This window comes from Leptinotarsa decemlineata, unplaced genomic scaffold (genome assembly GCF_025532065.1).
Source record: "Leptinotarsa decemlineata unplaced genomic scaffold, Ldec_3_MD MMD2_tig00003308_RagTag_RagTag, whole genome shotgun sequence".
In the NCBI taxonomy this organism is placed as follows: Eukaryota; Metazoa; Arthropoda; class Insecta; order Coleoptera; family Chrysomelidae; genus Leptinotarsa; species Leptinotarsa decemlineata.
In genome coordinates, this window is record NW_027412586.1 from 3,036,524 (window position 1) to 3,058,582 (window position 22,059).

The 22,059-nt window shown below is 36.0% G+C and overlaps 2 protein-coding genes across 2 annotated transcripts in view; one reads left to right on the plus strand and one right to left on the minus strand.

Annotated features, from left to right (window-relative positions):
• Sema2a (Semaphorin 2a) overlaps positions 1-22,059 on the plus strand; it is a 584,325-nt gene that overhangs the window by 363,471 nt on the left and 198,795 nt on the right. The window lies entirely within an intron of this gene.
• On the minus strand, positions 20,229-21,531 carry LOC141483336 (uncharacterized). Its single transcript, XM_074177847.1, has 2 exons — positions 21,186-21,531; positions 20,229-21,122 (listed from the first exon to the last, which is right to left on the minus strand). The coding sequence occupies exons 1-2, from the start codon at positions 21,338-21,340 to the stop codon at positions 20,483-20,485; spliced, it is 795 nt and encodes a 264-aa protein (XP_074033948.1). The 5' UTR covers positions 21,341-21,531; the 3' UTR covers positions 20,229-20,482.

The following is a 22,059-nucleotide window of genomic DNA, read 5'->3' on the forward strand; positions in this document are numbered from 1 at the left end:
CAAAAATTAACTCTAGCTTTTCAGGTTCTGAAATTCTATTTTTGCTTTATCTTATTCAATTGAAGAAAGATTGAAAATCGGTTTCAACACTGTCACAGGAACTTTCAATTAGCTATCAGAATATGTATGAGTTTTATATAGGATGCAGTAAGACTTGTGTTTTTTGTAGCAATTTTTTGATCGGCTATTTTCATTTGTTATGGTGAAATATTGAATTCTTTCTGATACTCCTCTCGAATTCGTCATTCATTTCAACCAAGGTTGAGATCAATAGCAATTCATTATTCTTAATCAACTCATATTTTTATTACTGATTGACGTCCACAAGAGTTCATGGAACTCGGCGAAAGCTGAAATGGGGGCGGAATATGAAAGTTTTACTTTTTCTCAAACTCTTGAAAGTTGTACGACGTGGAAGAACCTTATTGCAAATTTTAGAGGGCTGTGATATTATTAAAACATGACCGGTACTTGATTATTTTTATCAAACGAAAATGGAGTGTCAAAGAAGTTTTCGAGATGTAGGTGTGATGAGTAAGTATTGCTTCCATTTAAGTACTTAATTATAAAGGTCGTAACAAAAATATGTAACTTACTTTATGAAATATTATGGCCAATTCAATCTCTCAATAGTATATGAACTTTTCCGAAAAATACTTGCTACCAAAAGGAATAATCTGCATTTGGTTGCCCAAGTTGGATAACAGCCTGCAAGAAACATTTTCGTGTTTCTGTTTGAAAAAAATCTGTTTTTCCGTTAACCAGCTGTCGCACCCCTACGTACGACAACCCTCAGAAGTCGAAACTTGTGGGAGCTAAGGATAAACGAGGTCTTACCTTTTAACGTGTGATTCATAACACGGACATATTATAGACTTGAATTTGAACGTTCCTTTGAATGATGTATTCAATATCATCAACAAAAAACGTTTTTGAGTGTATTCGATTTATGCTTTGTTCCATACTGATGGGGTATCTGAAATGACTGGATAAGAAAATGTAAAATCAGAATACTTCTATGTATGTAAGGAAATGTTGGAATAAATAATTTGATTGTAATTTTTTCTTCCCGTATACAATGATTAGTTCTGTCCTATTGAATTGAATTAGTATTAAATGCATGAATACATATCGAAACTCTCCTCGAAAACACATATTTTACATTTACGTATTCCCTACGTACCTGACGAACAATCAGAGCAATCGTTTTAGTGAAACGTCAAATGACAATCTTTTTTTCGATCTGGACCAACATTTTCTACGATACTGGGTAGAGAGAAGAGACAGTAAATGACCTTCAGACTGACTATATTCGTCGACCGGTGATTTCTTTTTGTGAAGATTCGTGAAAAGTTAAGTATGTAGAATAACCATCGTTTTTTATGTAAAGTGGCCTCCAGATTGACCAGATTTATCAACCGGTGATTTTTGTTTGTGAAGATTAATTTAAAGTATAATATGTAAAATAACCAGCGTCTTCTGATACTACTCTATAGTCATGAGAGAAAAACGGATGAGACTGAAAAAAATATAAAGTATTCAGAATAAATTTACCGTATTTCATCAGTTCTGACTTCCATTGTCTAATATAATATAAATTGATTTGAAATTCCTGAAAAAATATTAAAAAGATTAACCGAAAATAACAATTTTATTTGAACAAAAAAACTGAAATTACAAAGAAATAACATAAAACCAAATCAACCAAAAAATAAAAATTGAAATATTAATAACTTGGTTTGAAATCTTTTAATTTTAATTTTTCATTTTTTGTTAATAATAATTTTAAATTTTCAGCTTTTATTAATATTTCAATTTTTATTTTTTGGTTGTTGTTTGGTTTTATGTTTCTTTGTAATATCAGTTTTTTTGTTCGAATAAAATTGTTATTTTCGGTTAATCTTTTTTAATATTTTTTCAGGAATTTCAAATCAATTTATATTATATTAGACAATGGAAGTCCGAACTGATGAAATACACCACGAAACATTGTCAACCACCTTCAAACAAAATTCACCGTAGTCATTCTAAAGATCGGATCGCATTTTTCGAACATATCAAATTTTATTCGTGAAGAAAAAATAAAATATCTAATTTCCATAACGCTAATGAAAATATATTTTTTTTCAAGTAAAAATATATACCTATTACTGTTTTGAAATATACCCATAGGACCGTTTATGATAAGGAGAGTTACTAACAATTAATTTCATTCGGGGCACATTTAATAATTTGCCTTCTAGACATGAATTATTTTGAGAATTGCGTAGAAAATAATATAACCTCTTTATTTATTTTTTGTTTTTACAAGTAACCGCATTAATCTAGGGTAATTAGCAGAGGTACATCATAAGTTCATTAAATATTATCAAGGTTCATTAGATCCATGGCACAGCGAAATTCACTAGCTAGCTTCTGATCATGCTATCTGAATGGTAGATTTGAAGTATGTCTTTCAGGTTGGAAAACTTGAAATTCGCATTCATTTTTTATTTGGTATTTTCCACACCTTGGCTACACCTTAGCACACTAATAGAAGTTGAAGTTTGGTGCTTTGGAACTTTTGTTTTCCATCTGGAACTGAATATCTATCATTGAAAATTTGAATTATAGAGATAGAATGCCCAGGTAACGGAAAAGTATCAGTGGTTATTTTTAATTGTCTACACAAAAGAACTTCATGTTTCCTCCATTGTAACAGTGACTCATCTATTATTTCGTCTGGGGAATTTAAATAAGCTGTTAATTTTTACACTGCCTCTGGTTAATAAAATCACAGAAATTCAATTTTTCCCCCAACTCAAAGCAAGGAAAGCTATAAAAGCAGTGAGAAACATTTATCACTTCGAAATTCGGAGATTGGAAGACTTTTACCGCGAACTTCCGAATCAAAGAACTTTAAAAATAACTCGTCATGACACCAATTCCTTCGGGATGCCGGTCTAGACCGACAGACCGCTATGCCAGCTTTATAATTGGATTAGTGGATCAGGAATTATTCAAGAGATATCTTCTTAAAACTCTCGGGAGTTGGCGTTATGACAATACGGTAATCAACTCATTCAATAATTTAAGAGCAATTCTCTTCCTTTCCGGCGTTTCAATATTAATATGCTTAGCTGATGGTCGTTACAGTCACAATGTCTTGGAGTTATCCGAAACTTCAGAGACAAGAAGAAGAAATAAGAGAGATTTTTATTAAATTAACTGGCTAGAGTAGCTGCTATCTTCAATTTTCTCTGTGTGACGTATTGATGGTTTTATCAATGAAACTTCAAGATTGAATATTCATGATTTAAGAATTCAGAGCTCAGTATAACTTTTTTTGTTCGACTACGGTTATTGAAAAGGCGATTTCGACTTATGCAGTTATATATTTATAATTGCAGGCTATTTCACGTGTTGTATTGCACCAATTCAAAACACAAGTACTAGAGAGACCTACATAAATGATCCATTTTCCTGAACCTAACCTCTCGAAATATGAATTTTATTCATAAGGATCATTTCATTGAATTGAAAGTTCTTTTCATTTTGTGCGTTAACTACATATATGTTTTTGTTACTATCAATGACACTTTTGCCTTGACTGGTCAGGTTTTGAATATCGATAGTTTTTATAGATTAATTAACTGTCAGAGTACCTGTTCTGTATGGAACGTCTCACCCTAGACATCGCCACGGGTAATAGTTGTGTGAAAAAGGTATTGATGAATAAATAACATTTTATTTAATGTTTGTTTCATTTGTAGCATGAAATGCTTTTTAATTTTCTATTCGAAATTGTTTATTGAATAATTTTGCACGTTTGGCGATAGTGGTGTCAAGATATATTTCGGGTTTGTTGATCGTGGCCTGCAGGTATTGAAATAAAATAATTTTTTTAAGGACAAAACACAAGCACCACAGAAAAATCCTTAAGGCGCTCTCAGATAGGTGCGTGTGCGAAAGAAGCGATTTACATTGGATTTGAATCGCTAGAGATTAAATCCATTTGGCAAAACGTTTTCAGGAAGTTTATTCCATATACACGCAGTTCTCCAGATGAAATAGTTCTCAAACAGTGACGTTCGATGTGAGTTGAACCTCAAAACGATGACCAGCCACAGTTCGTCGCGTATTTCTGATATGTTCCGCTCTTGGTGGAATCAAATGTGCTAAGTTAATTGAACACTTCCCGTGAAAGTATCAACAGGAGAGAGACAAATCTCCAAACTTTTTTCGATGTTCCAGGCTGTCAAGGTTGCACGTGATCGCGTCTCCAATCAGGCTGATGGTTCTTTTCTGGATGGGATCCAGCAACTTCAGGGTATGTTCGGGGCAGAGCTCCATACATGAGAACATTACTCCAAAGAAGATCTGATCTGAGCATCAAAAGTTGCTGAGGTGTGTACAATTTTCTGGTTCGAAACAGTGTTCCAAGCTTTTGAGAAACATCCTTTGCAATTACAGCGACATGATTGTGCCAAGACATTGGTGTCCATTTTAACCTCCAACAAACTTATCGAAGCAGAAAGCGGAATTGTCCGTCCTGACATTATTATATCCGGTTCGGAGACATTTATCTTCTTGGAGAAAACCGATACCTGGGTTTTTGTGGAATTGAATTGAACCTGGTTACTTTTACCCCAATTCGAAATCACTTCTAGATCCTCATTAAGATATACAACCTCCTGCTGCCGGTGAAGATGTTCCTCTGTAGCCGATGTCCTGGAATCCAAATGGAATGATGAGATAAGTGTGCTGTCGTCAGCAAAGCAATATGTTGGATTCTTGTTTTTTTTCCAATAAGTCGTTGATATACAATAAAAAGAGGATTGGAGGCAATATGGATCCCTGGGGAACACTAGCGTTGATAGTGAAAGTATTCAAAAGATATTCCATCGACAGCCACTTGCAGGGAACGTTCAGAAAGCTGAAGAGCCATACAAAAAAATGATCCGACAAGCCATAGCATCGAAGTTTGACTAACAAACCCTCGTGCCACACACGGTCGAAGGCCTTAGAGATATCAAGCGTAACAGCTCTTGATTCTCCGTATTTCTCAATTGCGTTATTCCAAATATTAGTTACATACGATAGAAGGTCGCCTGTTGACCTTTGTTACCGATCGCTCAAGATGTTGTAGCCCTGCACATATTTGAGGATATGATAGATTTCGACTTTTTTCGTGATTCTTGATATCACTGATAGCTAAGTGACTGGTCTATATTATTTGGAAGATTTTTCTTGCCTTTGTAGACTACGGCGAACAAATCCCGTTAAATAACTTATTTTTCAAGTTATTTTGCCTATTCAAGGTACGTCTCAGCGTATTTTTCAATTGGTAATTATAACAAATATAACAAATTGAATATTACTAACAAATGTTTACAAAACTTCCTACATTATCTGCAGGTCACCATACTCGTATGTGTATAACCTTCTGCTCCTCCTTACATTTAATGAACTTATCGTGTTTTTGTTATGAACGTTTTTCGATTTTTGCTATTTTAACCACGATGCTGCTTTACTATTCAAGTAATCAGTGCAATATACAACCAGTAACACCTGCGGTGACAGCAAGACAAAAGAAAATTAAATACGTTTGAAGGTGGTTGACAGTATTTCGTGGTGCATTTCATCAGTTCGGACTTCTATTGTCTTATATGATATAAATTGATTTGAAATCCCTGTAAAAAAATTAAAAAAACAATTTTATTGAATGAATAAGCTGATTAGCTGAAAAAAACATTTTTAATAAATGAATAAAATTGTTTTTTTCAGCTAATCTTTTTAATTTTATTTCAGGGATTTCAAATCAATTTATATCATATTAGACAATGGAAGTCCGAACTGATAAAAAAATTAAATACATCTACTACTATTACAAAGATGTGAATATCATGCAAATTGGTTTCCTTCAGATAAATAAATATTTTATTTAGGTTAATAATATATGTATAATAATAATGTATGTAATGTATGTATGTAATGTAATAATAATGCATAATGTATGTATGCCTAATTTTACTGAACACACAATTTAACTGAAGGTGTTCATACCTGAGGCTGTAGCAGAAAGGTAAATTTTCTATGAATAATTATTCAACTTATGCATGATCATGTTCCATTAAGATATTTAAAGAACATGTTTGTCAATAATTTTCTCAAAATCCTATATATGACCTAGAGGGACTCTATGAATCACAGTCACTTAAATGAAATAAAAGTTCTAACATAAAATTTATTACCTAAGTCGATTACATTGACTTTTGAGACTTTCATGTTTGATGTGAGTAGAAAAAGTAGGTATCATGTTCTATAGCTATAGAATTAAGTGATTTCCCATACCCCATAACTACTCAAAAGCGATTGTTTCAGTTCCTGTGGTTTTCTTGATCATTCTTAGTCTCATTTCAGTTTCTTACTGTATAAAGTATTGCAGTGAATGAATATTATTATTGTAGAAACAAAGAATCAAAAGATATATTCAATTTTAATTTTTTTATGTTATTCAATTGCACTATTGACCAAGAGTAGGAGATTTGAGCCGGTTCTAAGCCTCCCCCCACCACTATGACGTATTAATTGCTTTTTTATTGGTTGTTGTTTGGTGAAGTCACTGTGATGTGACCTTGAAGGGTGTGGTGTATGGATTGTTCAGAAATTTTTTCCCGGTTCTAATCCTCCCCCCACCAATATGACGTGTTATTTGCTTTTTTTTGTTGTGCAGTGAAGTCAAGGCGTTGTGACCTTGAAGTGTCTGGTGCATGGATCGTTCAGATTTTTTTTTTTCATATGAGATTTTGTGTGTGTATGTGTGTGTGTGTGTGTGTGTGTAAGAGAATGCACGGTACAGGGTTTCATCATGTGCTTGTTTGTCTATGTACAAACATACGTCTGCATACTTCGAAGATCCTCCAAGTAATGAATGCTCCATCGGTGTGAGGGCACCAAGTTAGTAGTGGAGTGACGTCACAGCAATAACCGTTCAACGGCTAGAGAGCGACATGTTCACTCCACGACGTGTGGCAGAGTAATGCGTATTCATCGGTCTGCTCTCACCTCCCTCGATGTAGTGAAGGATGTGACGTAACGCCCCAGACTCGCCATCAATGGTGACACGCAGGCGGGCGAGGACTGTGCTAACGTCTGTCCTCTCCGAGAGCGCAACGACAATTGCTTGTTCGGCTATCGCTCTCGAAGCAGTGAATGATGTGACGTAACGCATCACCCTACCCTCGCTATTGATGGTGACACGCAGGCGGGCGAGGACTGTGCAAACGTCTGCCCTCTCCGAGAGCGCAACGATCACTGCTTGCTCGTGCCGGCAACTGTTATCGCATCAAATTGGGAGATGGGCTTGGCTGTGACGTCAGGCATCTCTAGTGGATAGCAACTAGCAATGTGAACCTTTCACGGTTTCATGGTGGGGGTGACTCGCACTGTTTAATATAAAAGAAATGCTTGGCACACTATGAAATCAGTAGACGAATATATCTGCAGCAGTTAGCAATTGGTAGAGTGTTATTCAGTTCGTAATAGAAGGAAGACGGTGAGTGTATTTATCTGTTGGAAATTGTTTATATTTTCATATATATTATCATCATGTCCGTTTCAAAAGTAGACTTGAATAAAATTAATAATTTGATTGTACAGGAGGTTGAAATACTAGAGCAAAAGGCCTTATCATCATTGCCAATTGATGAAGTGTACGTAATTAAAAATATGTCAACTTATTCTACACGATTTGGTAAATCAATTTTATTAACTTTGCAAGATGTGAGCAATGATAAATTATTTAAAACATGGCTACCAAAACGTATTTCGTTGCAATTCAGTGATGACGATATATCTTGTATCAACTCATCAGGTGGTAAATATACGATGGTGTATTTAGGACAGAGCCAACAAAGTTTTGCTGGCATGAAAACGCGATCTCTAGTTAAATTCAATATGATTGAATAATAATTGTAATAATTTATAGCGAATTTCTTTAGGTCATAGCTTACAAAGTTTTTTGGTGTGAAAACGCTAACTCTAGTCAAATTCAATATGATTGAATAATAATAGTAATTATAATGAATTTCTTATTGTTTTATTAATATTCATATATTAGATGATAATTATATGGAAATATAAACATTACTAACTTAGTTGAATACACCCACTTTGTAACTACAAGTAAAATGGGAATGTGAGTATTATATCACTGAAAAATTGGAGGTTGCTTATTGTTTTTTTTTATTCGATTTCAGTTCCACCATTTAAAGATGTGGATGCAGTACGCAAGTCAAGATTGGGTCGATGTTGTAGATCTCAAATCATCGGTTCAACATTTGTCGTCTAAATTGAAGGTGTTGGGTGATGGAGCCGAACATGCAAGCAATTATGATATGAGTGTATGCTATGATGAAAAACAAATCGAATTATGCCTTCGTGATGCTGAGAAGTATTGGAGTGGTGCAGAAGTTTGTAACAAATTTTTGGATAATGAATTGAAATTGTGGCAACTTTGTGAGGTTATGATTGAACTGAACCTAAGAAGATTCCTGTATAGCCTCCAACCATACTTGCCAGAATGGATTATTCATCACTTTGAATTGAATGATGAAAATCGAGAGGAAATTGAAGATGGTCGCGAAAATGATGATTATGAGAAAGAAGTTATTTTAGATAGTCTGTATGTTCCTGTAAATCATAAATAATGTCAAATAAAAAACTTTGTATTATTTTCATGTTTTATTTATTTAAATCTCATGAAATACAATAGAAAATGATTACAAAACAATAAATATGATATAAAATACAATACATGATATAAGTCAGTTACAAATAAAAAAAAGATCATAAAAATAGTATATGATAGAGTGAAAAAAAGTGTCAATATCTGCTATGAACTGAACCATCCAATGCATTGTATGTTAAAACTGTATCATGCAAAATTAATGCATATACTTTAGTGTTGTCTGGAAACTTGGTCTTTCTCGTCTCAAACTCAATCTTTATATCAATAGTTGATGATTTTGTTGCATTCGGTTGATGGGAACAATCGATGACGAATAGTGGATTCTCTCTAAATTGCCCAATGTCCATCAGAGGTTCACTCATATCTTTATCATAATAACTTCGCTGGAAACTCTCAAAAGCATAATAAGCAGGAGCATCAAGTTTTTTATCGAAATTCAAATTCCAACGCTCATATGGATAAACTTCAGAATTCAAGTATACTCGAATACTATTGATATCAGCAGTTGTGAATTTTGTAATATCCTGTGTTCTATCTTCAGATGTGGTAGTACTTTGGAATGCGATGATGACAAAACGAGGAGTTTCCAATGCATTAGTTGTTTTGATGGCCCATATGTCTGAAGAAGTCCCACGTAATGATGGTAGTTCATAGAGGTCCCACATACGATACGCCAACTTGATTTTGGCATTCAGACCGCTTTTGTTTATTCTACTCAAAAGTTTGAGCTTGTGTTTATCATCTGGTACAATATGTCTTATTTTCCATTCGATTTTATTTATTTCCAAATCAGCATCAACCTCACCTATATACGAGTTTTTGAATGATCGAGCGATAATCAAAATCAATTCCTGTTTGGCATTCAAGATACTTTTGTTGTAATCTTCAGCAAAACCCATCAAATATTTCAGTGGTAGTTTTCCACTAAAAACATGACTGTTTGTATCCAAGATATCTTGCTTCAATTGTGAAAGTCCCCAACCAGATGTCAATAATGTGTTAGCATGAGATTGTCCAAATGATATCATGGTTTTCATTGTAGATGTTATCCCAGGTTTTCTAACAACAGCCACTTGTTCACCACCCATTTCATAACGAATTTCGTCAAAGAGAAATGCAATTGCATTATTCGAGAGATAGCATGTTTTCGCTACATCTTTGGGGGTGAATTTACCTTCTATGTAAATGAAGCTGTCGGCAATATCTAGTATAACATCTTGATTATTGATTGCAATTCTGATTTCATCCGAATTTCTGAATAGCGGTGATCCATAGGGCTTATATGTGTGCTCATGTAAACTTATGAGAGAATGATCGAGCACTGGTTCATTGAATATATTCAACTTTTCACTGTTTGTTTCGAGCACCATTGTTATTTTCTCACTTTCAATCCAATTGATTTCAAAAATTTAAGATCACTCACAGACAGAGCGTTATGTGCTAACTGTTTAGCATACACTTGTGGAATGAGCTTCTTTTTATGCACACTTTTCTTTTTATGCACACCTTTCTTTTTGATAGTGCAACTCGTTTGGGATTGTTCAATGCGATTTTGTCTATTGTAAATGAAACCCATAACAACAGTTATTCGATTTTCTTCAATTCCAAAATAATGAAAATCTCTTCTTCACTTCCAAAATCGATAAGGTTATTTTTTTCATCCAAAATACGCACTGTAATGTTGTGAATCAATTGACGACCTTCTGGACTGACAGGCATATATATAATACTGTGTGGTTCTTTAGTAAGATTGTAGCCAGGTTCAACATCAATATCGAATGAGAAAAGAATGTGAGATTCTTCACCATTTATATATGAACCTGATATTATATTGCAATCTAAGCGGATAAGTCTCACAGTTGTAATGTTTATTGGTAATGATGATTCATGTATCTGATTTGGTGGAAATATTCCATGAGCGAACCCCATCATTTCTGCTATAGAATTTGGATGTGTCAGATCAATTTCATATTTGGATCGCATTTCACATTTGAATGTATTATTATTGGCGTGTAGATAGAAAATATCATCTGCAACGACATCATTTGGTTTTTTATCATGAAACAATCTGAACATGATATGTTTCTGTATGACGGCATTGATCTCTTCTATTTCGTAAGCACCACATGGAATTTCAATTGTCAACTTTTGGGGTATCGATGAGTTGTCATTACTGATTCTAAAACTAACTAAGTTATTAGCTTCAGTTATATTATTGATTGTATTGCATCCATAGAATCCCAAAAGTCCTAATCCATAACGACTGTTCCTATCCAATTCAATTGGTGGAAAAAAATCCGCACTCAAGACACTTGTCCCGACAGCTTGTAGCTCGAACTTTCGTGACATGACTGATGAATATTTTGAAACACATTTCAATTTATTATTGTACACAGCAACAGCACATTTGAGACAATTTACACTTTTTGGAAGGTGTTGTATTGTAATAAGTATCATTTTTATTGATACCAATATTCACATCCTCTATATTACAAATACAACACATAGATTTTCGAGGTATAGGACCATCATTAACATCCGAATCTGAATTTTGATCGTGGTGGTGCTCATAACAATATCTATGTTTCATTATATCGATGTCATCTTGCAGATGCTTAGGCAACTTTTCCCAAACATATGCAATCTCATGTGCAACACATGCAAGTATCACTTCCTTAGGCATATTTGCAAGCATCACTTTATCCATTTTTTTCAAGGTACCATATTTTGAAAACATTCTAAGTGAAAACCCCATTCCCTTGATAGCCTCCCGATCCAGTTTTGGTGTTGAATCCATTTTTATTTGGAAAATTATTTAGAGAGAAACTGCAAGCACAAGTGACCACAGAGAACTGTATTAAATTTCTGTTGTCGATCATAGTTATATTTGATTTTTACATTCGAACATTTTCGAAAGAATCGAGTCAATTCCAATGGTGGGGGTAGATCTCCAAAACTATCAAAATATGTGACTTCTTTCCCACATTTTTTATATGCCACCCAATGTGTTCCTGGTCCACTTATTCCATCTAAATTAACAATAGCTGTCTCCTTTTGTTTTGGACCTGAAGATGGTAATCTATCACGCATAAAAACACCACGAAAATGTGGAATTTTCATTTTTTGTGCATAATAACTGAGATCGAGATCAGTAAGAGGCCTCTGAGGTAGGGGTTCAATCAGTTTTTTGTTTTGTTTGTGGCTTTGTATGGTTTTAAATATAGTCCTAAACCTTTACGGTATGGTTTGAGATATATTCCACTTCCGCGTTTGCCTAATGCTACAGCCTCCATGGTTTTATTGTGACGATTGGCTTCCATTAAAGCCGCTCTGCTGGCTTTTGCCGAATTCACGGCCTTGGTAATACCAGCAGCGGCTCCCGCCAAACTTCCTAGTGCGGATAATGGTAAAAGTCCACCGATCTTGGGAACAGGAATTATGCGTGGTGTGCGGATTTTCTTCTTTCCACCGGCAGCTTTAAGGTATTTACGTGCCGCCTGCAATGCCACAGTGATAGCTTTTTTGCTATTATTCGTCACAAATTGATTCCCACCAGCTTTCTTCAATACATTTCGCACTTTATGGACTATCCCAGCACCAAATGCAACTTTTTTAATATTATTTTTCTTCGATTGTTTCCTCTTACATTTTTTCTTATTGGTACTACAACCCATGCCCATATGTCTTTTCGCTTTCATAATGTTGGTAACAAGTAATGCAGCTGCTCTTTCCCCAATACTCGCGTCCTTTGATTTAACCCTATCCCAAGCGCTGTATTCAAGTTCTTTGTCGGCTAAATGTCTTGCTGCAAGATCAGATGGATGCTTAGAATATTGAATATCGTGTTTTTTGCATTCAATATCTAATTTATTGATTCCAGGGTCGTTACGAGCTAAACGTTGTTTCAATTTTGTACCCGGTCCACAGTATTGATAACCTCCGGGTAGATGTAATTCGAAAGGAAGTTTGTTTATTAAATCATTAACAAAACCACAACCTCTTTTAATTTTACGATCACTTTCAATACGTCCGTATCGTTTGATGGTACACATTGAAATGAATAAGCTAATAACATTTATATAGTCTCCAACCACGGCACGATGCGCATTGTAAAACAGAAAGAAAAGTTTGCTGTAGATAATCTAGATGAGAAATTTGGGTGTGGATTGAATGGACAAAGAGTATTCAGACATGGTCCACTACTTCCATCATCAGTTCGAGGACTCATTATAGGACCTTCAAATTGTGGAAAGACGAATGCAATGATATCACTATTAACACATCCACAAGGATTGAGATTTAGAAATGTGTATCTCTATTCGAAGTCACTCAATCAACCTAAATATCAGTACTTGCGAAGTGTTTTGGAACCTATAAAAGGATTAGGTTTTTATACATTCAGCAATAATGCAGAAATAGTGGAACCCTCCGACGCTAAGCCTAATTCTGTTTTCATTTTCGATGATGTGATATGTGAAAAGCAAGATATTATTAGATCATATTTCTGTATGGGACGTCATAAGGATGTTGATTGTTTTTATCTAGCACAGACATATTCACGGGTACCCAAACAGTTAGTGCGTGACAATACCAATTTCATTATAATGTTCAAACAAGATGAGACGAATTTACATCACATTTATTCAGATCATGTTTCACCCGATGTAACATTCAAACAATTCCAATTGATGTGTGTTAAATGCTGGGAGGATCAATATGGATTTCTAGTAATTGATAAGGATAGAAAAATAGATGAAGGTAGATATCGCAAAGGATTCGATAGTTTTATATACCCATGATCTTGTTTTTGAAACTTATTCGATCACTGAATATTGTAGAGGTCACTTCATCAACGAATTGAGCTATAATTTAAAAAGGGCATTATGAATACAAAAAACGATTCTGAACATAAAAACAATGAAATGAATTTGAAACGTCAACTAGTAGAGACAACAGAAGCTGTCAGACAGAAATTCAACTCTATCAAGAATGATAATATTGAAAATCGTTCGACACTTGAAAGATTGTATGAGCCCATAATGAAACCATTGAATGTTTTATCATCAAACGCTACTTCTAAATCAGCAGTGTTATCACCAAATCGTGGATCTGTTCAATCTACTTCAAATTATCCCATGAGTACTCCAATAGGAAGAAAACAATCTTTTGATGGTGTATCATCTGTGAATAGTGACACGAGCACACTTCAAGACGATATGAGAACAACTCTATTCGAAACACCATCATCGTCCCACATCGATTCCTCGGATCCTGACATCTCACCTGTTATGAATGAAAGTGGTGAAGATGTTTTGATGAAACATTTGAATAATGTAAAATCTAGAAATCCAGCATATGATGGAACATTTGGCGTACGTATGGATCCAATTACACAAAAGCTGAAAATGGGAAGTCTAGTGGTACATTTCAAAGATGGAAACATTTCATTTTGGGATGCTAATAAAGTGAAAAAATATGAATGCGCAGGTAGTCCAGAATTATATGATATGATCTTTTTGAAGAATCCACAAGATGTTGATAATGAAGAAACTCGTCAAGTATATTCCAAAATATTGAAAATAACGAATGCTCCATATAAACAATATCATCTGAAGAATGGTTTTAAAAATACAAATTCTAAAAAATTTCGTGAAGTCATCAAACCACTATTAGACTCACGACAATATCCAATTAGGAGTAGAAGTAAAATTGGTGGAGCACTCAAACGAGTGAAAATGGAGAAAACATATAATTCTAAACCTGCGAATTATGTGTACTGGAATTCACCGAAAGAGTTAGTTGCTCGCCTACGACTATTGGTAGCATCAAAGTCAGCTGGACATACCGGACATGATAATGAAATAATTTCAATAATTGAAGAATTACGTGAAGAAGGTATAATATATTAATATATATCCATAAGTAATGATCACTGTCACATCATCATTCAATGCAGTAACATTATCACTTTTTTTCTCTTTAATCATATTGAAATAGAATGACTAATGAAGTAAGTGATATCAAACGACAAGTTGTTAATGAATTACATAGACCTGCAAGACGTAATTTTCGTAGAAGAATAACTACCATCAAAGGTTTTGCAGATCTATGGCAAATAGATCTAGCTGAACTACAACCTTATGCAAAAAGTAATGAAGGATACCGATATATACTTGTAGTAATTGATTGTTACTCAAAATATCTATGGACTGTGCCAGTTAAAGATAAAACAGGTAGTACAATAACTAATGCAATGAAATATGTACTGAAGAAAGCCAAATTTTCCCCTAAACATATACAAAGCGATCAAGGGAAAGAATTTTTTAATAGAAGCTTCTCATCTCTCATGCGAGAATATAATATCAATCATTATTCAACATTCAGCACAAAGAAGGCAGCTATAGCAGAAAGAGTGATTCGTACAATAAAGGCATGGCTCTACAAGGAATTTTCGATGAGAGGTCACCACAAATGGCTTGATATTCTTCCAATTATAACTAGTAGATATAATAATAAAGTTCATCGTACAATAGGTATGGCACCCATCAATGTTGATTCAACAACAAAATTGAAATTCAAGGGTATCAATGGAATTGGAGGAAGACAAAGTAAACCCAAATTCCAATTGAATGATATTGTACGTATAAGTAAATACAAAAATATTTTTGAAAAGTCTTACACTGCGAATTTTACCACGGAGCTATTCAAGATTGTTAAAATTAATAAAACCATCCCAACGACTTATAATCTTGAAGATATGAATGAACAGCCGATTAGAGGATGTTTTTACGAAGAAGAGTTATTACGAACCGAGAATCCTGACGTATATCTGATTGAGAAGGTGTTGAAGAGAAGAAAAAATAAAGTATATGTAAAGTGGTTAGGTCTTCCTAGCGAACAAAATTCTTGGATTGATGAATCAAATATGGTTTAAATGTATCTAATAGTGACTTTTATGAATAAAGTAATATTAAAGTTCATTATTGTTTTCATTTCAATTATAAGTATGTGAATTGAAAAATATTGCAGCGGTAAACATTGCCCCAGCCATTCGCAATGTTCTGTGTATACCAAACCAAATTAATTGTATACTCCATTCCCGCTTATATTTTTCAACTCACGATATTGAAAACACATTATCATTCCCAAAACTAATCGCCGTCACTTTGAAATGCAGTATCCAACTCTTTTTGCCAATTATCTCTCACTGATAATGCCGTCTCATAAAGCTTAGTCGACTGCTCAAGCTCAGCCTGAGCTTGCATTCTCGAACGTTGATGGAATTGCTTGTCTTTACCTATTTTTGAACGGAGTTCATCAGCATCTTTAGACATTCTAGCCAATTCAACCTTCGCTAATGCAATCTTGGCATCTAATGCTTCAAGAGTTTCATTATTAGCATTAATAGCTCGCTCACTCTTTTCGAGTTCAGCAATAGTCATCTGTGCCTTTACAAGACGGTATTTTGCTTTCCTTTTCATTTCCCCAAACCGATGGAGGGGACTGAAAGAAGATAGCGGTTCAGCTTTCAAATCACTCTTCATTTCTTTAGGAGTACCTTTTGGCTTCCTCTTCGATCTGTCACTTTTCGTTGCGGGTTTTTTCTGTCGCACAACACTTTTGGATTCTTTCTTTTCTTTAAAGTCAGTGACAATCGATGAAGATGCCTTAGTAACCTTCCTCTTGATTGTTCTAGATTTCTTATCAACACCAAGAGGAAGGGTAGATGAAGAGTGTTTGAGTGATGATAATTGCGAAACGATCGGATTTTCAATAATAATTTGCTCATTTGGTTCTGGCACATCAGCAAAGTTAACGAAGTCGTTAATATCAAAATCATTTATCGAATCTTGACTGGATAAATGTAATACTGGAATATTTTCAAAATCAGTCTGATCGATATCAACAAGTGGTGAACCATCTTCAGCAATCAATAGCGGCATAGAGCTCATGATTATTAAGGTCTGAGGAATGATATGTGATAGCAATAGAATGTGGATAGGAAAGGTGATGATGTTACTGAGACCTCACCATTTATAGAAGAAAATAAACTAGCGCATGCGCTCTTTCATCAACTGGCACATGCGCTCTCTCACTAAACTATTCACGCATGTAACAATCTTTGTCATTTAAGAGGAAAACTTTGTGTTGCATGCATGTATTTTTAAATGTTGGAAAATAATACAAATAAATTCAAAATATATATATATATATATTTATTAATAATAGAGGACAATAACGATAATAAAAAATATAAAATGAAAAATGTTAATATGTCTCTGTGGATGTGGAACGTTCTTTGACTCTATTCCTCAATAGTTGTTGCTCGTGCGTCAAACACCAACATTGAAAAAAATGGATTCTCCTATTGGGGTAGAGTTGACCAACCTTCTCACACAGATCCCAAGTACTTCTACATGCATTGCATACATGATTCCAACAATTCATGGAATATGTATCACAACGCAAACAACGTTGCAGTGGAGTTGGAACGGCAGCACAGGTACCGCAAATATTTCTACAGATACCTATATTGTTAAATATTATAGGTTCGGAACACTTCAGACACTGTAACTGTTGTTGACGATAATCCGATTTTGTTCGCTTCGGTGGATGAGAAGGAGGCGATAGTTGAATCCGCAACACGCAATCACTACACATACCAGTACATGGATTGATTGAATCCTTAGGTCTACTTATTTGACAAAAGTAGCACACAATAGCCCCTGCAATCATCATTGGGTAGACACACACTTTTGGTTTTTCATTCCACTCTTTTGGAAACGGCATTTTACTAATTCGATTAGAAATATTAAGAGATGACTTACAGAAACTCTGAATGCTCTCTCCTACACCTACGATTCCTATTTATACAAATCAACATCATGTGAAAGTATAGTGGGATAACTTCTCCTACTATTCCACTCTAAACGAGTCAAGTGGGAGTCGCATCACCTCCTATATAAGTCGACTTGCAAACCTAGAGTTCATTCATTCACTCTCTACAACTGTGATCAAACAACAAAAGATGAATTCTGCAAAAATAAATGCTGCATTAAATAGAATATCTGCTGTTGATGAAAACAATTGGATAGACGAATCAGATGATGAGGATGTCAATGTTCCGCTAGAGGAAGTGATAGTTGAAGCAGAAGATGTTGGAGTCGATGAAGATGAGATAGACGAAGTTGAAAACGAGGCCAACCAAAGCGACGAAGATGATGACGTGATGGAGTTTGAGAGGGTCATGGATGAAGAAGGAGATGATGAAGGGATAGAAGCTGACACAACTGAAGGCGATGGTGCTTTGAGGATCGGTATGCGAACGCTCAATGTCAGTGAGACACTGGAAGATCCCTTGGATTTGTATTGTGCAATGGATGCATACGTATTGATCAGCACAATAGATGGAGAGAACAAAAAACTATGTTGGTGCTGCTTTCGGTTTTATTCGCATAGAAACAATAATGGAGGGTGGTATGCCCATGTCAACACCCACAACACTGTCTCAATTATGGAAATGGGGCAGAATTGGTGTGAAGCTTGCGAGAGGCCACTAACAAACTTCACCCGAGTATCTATATGTATTATATGTAATAATGTCCAACCTGTGGCACAATAACCGTGGACCTACTGGTCAAAAAAAAAACAACAGCCCTTTTCAGGGCTACATTATTCACACAAACAGTAGTTAGTTGTATGAGTATTCATAGATTATATGACAAATGAATACTTTGACTAATAAAAGTCTAAGTAATTTGTTAGTCTTTGAATATCTATACATTATATGACAAATAAATTACTACTTTGACTGAAAAGTCGATATTTGGAATTTGATAGTCATTGAATATCTATGCATATGATGAGTACTACTTTAAATGAAAGTTGAAGTTGGCATTTTGTCAATCATTGTATGCATATAATGATGAATACTTTTACATACATACATTTTGTTTGAGACTATAATGTTAACAATGGTATGAACCTGTTTCTGTTTGAAAGTATAATGATAGCTCTGAAAAGAGCTATTTTTTTTTATTGTTTCAGTCTTCAATTGTAGCCCTGAAAAGGGCTGTTTTTTTTATTAATCCATGCAATGGTATGGACTAACGCTCCTCATCATCATCAGAAACAATGATGATTGTATCATCATCTGTATCTGATGATATACTGATGATGTCATCCTCATAATCATCTGAATCAGACGATATACTAATGGCATCATCATTAGCATAATTATCTAGCTCGTTATCCTCTAGATCGTCTAACTCATTGACATCCATCTCTAACTCTGCCTCTACTTCCTCTTGCATACCTTCTTCCATACGTGCCGGGAAATCATCAGGTAGATCATAGATACGTTGCAGCATTTGTGCAAAATTTGTACTGAAATGATCGAACGTTGAATCTATTCCATGTACCTGGATGGGGCCTGTACTCGTCATAGAACACTCTGGTACACTCATCGGTTCGGTGGTGGAATCAGCACTCGACATTGTGGAAGAATGATATAGAACTGGGATTGATGCTTTATTTATATTGGAAAAAAAAGGAGGGGGTGAAGTGTAAATGTAGAACAATTCAGTGTTTGAAATTCGAAAGCAATAAGAATGACAATTTTCTTGAAATTCTAAGTGATTATTATTATGAGAAACTCTGAGTGATTATTATAAAAAAAACTAATAAGGGAGAGGGAAAAAGACACTGCCCCAACCTCGCAGTGCCTCGTGTACACCAACCAAAAAGTGTGTACTCCGTGGAAGGAAAGGAAAGGAATAGAAAGGATGGGAGAAATGAGGAAACGATTACATATCATCGTCTGAATTCAGGACTTCATCAATCAGGATAGGGGATGGTGGAGGACTATCATCGGACTCATTGTCAGCGTCACCGTCATCATCGTCATCGCTGTCGTCGTCGTCTGTGTTTCCGGACTGTGTATCCCATTCGTAATCATTCCGCCAATCATAGGGATCTGGATAATCCCCATCAGACAGGTCCGCTTGATCGGTTCCAGTAACGTGAAGCACTTGTATCCGATCATCATAAATTATGTCATCATAATTCATCGAGTGAGGTGCCGTCGTGGAGGTAACGAAACCTTCATGGATAGAAGCCCAGTAAGGATGTTGATGCGCTGGGTCACTGTACGGCTCAGTAGTTGAATCAGGTTCCATGTTGAAGGTGGCTGATCAACTGAATATTCCAACAGATAATTCCTACTTTTATACTTTTGAAAGGGAGTGGGGGAGGAGTGGGGAGGAGAGGGGATTAAGTGGGAATGAATTTCAAAAATGACATGAGCTATATTCCATGAAAGAGAAAATTGAAAATACTATATGAATTATATGAAATATACTTATTGATTTCATTATGAAACATATTTTCTTCCCAAGAGATTATTTACAATAGATTAGTGAACACAAAAATTGATGTGAGGTATTTGCATAGAAGAACTTGTAATTGAAATAAAAAAAGGAAATAATAATGAGACGAAGTGAAGAAAAATGCTCCAACCATCGCATTGTTCAATGTGTACCAAACCAAAACAATGTACACCCTTAATTTCACTTCTTTTTTTTTTTATTTTATTTTTATTTCCTAAAATTACAAACATAAACTTAAAACTATCTTAATTAAATATTCCTAACTAACCTAAAACTAATCTTACTACACTTACACTTAATCTATGGGAAAGTTTTTATAAAAGTCACTAACTTTTTATAAGTCTCTATCGAAGAGGTATCTGCTTCACACTTTTTCTCCAGAGGCATACTTCCGATCTAGTTCGGCTATTACTTTTTCTGCTTCCCTCCGTCGGTTAACAATTTCAGCCATTTCGCGCTTCCTTTTAACCAACGCGGCCTCACTAGCTCGAGAAGCATGTTCTGCTTCCTTACATCTCTGTAGAAAACTGTCCAACATTTCACTAACCTCTCCGATAGGCTGTCGCACTTGTGGCACTAACACTTCAGGATTCGTCACCGGTGTTGCCAGCATCGGCGAAAGCGGCACCACCGACGGAGTGAATACGATGGGAGCCTCCTCCGATGGGGACAATACAACTGGTGGCTCCTCCGGAGAAGGCGCCCTAGGTTGTTCCACTACTGCTGCGGGTGGTGTGGAGGGCCTTAAGCTGTTTGGAGCGGTCGACCAACTACCTGCATAAGGATTAGTCCTATTGCAAGTAGCTCGGTACTTAGAAATAGGACCAACCTTCGCTGCAGGTCGTTGGCAAACCTTCTTTACAGGCCTGACTTCCTCCTCCTCCTCGAATAAGTCAGGGCTGGTGGATCTGCACCTAACTCGCGAAGTGGATGCCTTCTCCTGCTCTGTCATAGGCATGATGGATGCCACAGCGTTATTTAATTCCTGAGTGTTGGATGCCATTCTGAAAATGTAAAATAATACAAAGTTAGTAGATGTAAAAAATTAAAGTACATTGTTAACTTACTCAAACTTAGCTCCTCGTCGTATAGTACACTGCTTCTGGTTGAGTATGGCTGGACTGCTCTGGATGACTGGAGTTGTCGTACTGAATGTAGAAGAACGTGCTCCTCGGGGTATCAACATCATTGGGAGTGGAGGGAATGAGGTGGGGGCGTGCATGCGCAATGGTTGGAATATGGTGGGGCGAGAAATGGTAGGAAGTGGGCGGGGTGAGCAATGGTGGGAAGAAAGCGGGCCGCGCTCCGCGCGGCTTACGCCCCAATTCGCTACGCTCGCGCCGGCGCGCTTCGCGCGCCGGCGCGAGCGTAATGGGGCCACCGCGCCGGCGCGCTTCGCGCGCCGGCGCGGTGGCCCCCCACCCACCACCCCGGGGGGAGGAGGGGGGGGTGGGGGGTGGGGGGCGGCGGGGCCGCGCTACGCGCGGCCCCGCCGCCCCCCACCCCCACCCGCGCGCTTCGCGCGCCGTGAAACCTAACCTAACCTAACACCTATGACCCTAACCTACAGTATGTATTAATCTAATCTAACCTAACGCGGGAGTAAATTCACCATGTTGGTTCAATTAATACGTCATCTGTTGGTTTTGGTTTTGGTTCTATTATTCTAACATTTGGATCAATGTCCAGTCCTGGATATCCCAGTCCACCTGATGGCCTGACTTTATGGCTTTTCTCCAAAACTTCAACTCTCTCTTCTAGTACATCATACTTTTTCATTGTAGTCCCTGTTATGTTTGACATAGCATCAAATTTTTTATTTGTAGACGCTGTTATGTCAGACATTTTTATGTCCACATCATTTGTAAGTTTGTCAAATTTACGAGTGAAAGTTATCCGAGCCTCTGCAATTTTATCGTCAAATGCTTGACGGGCATCGCG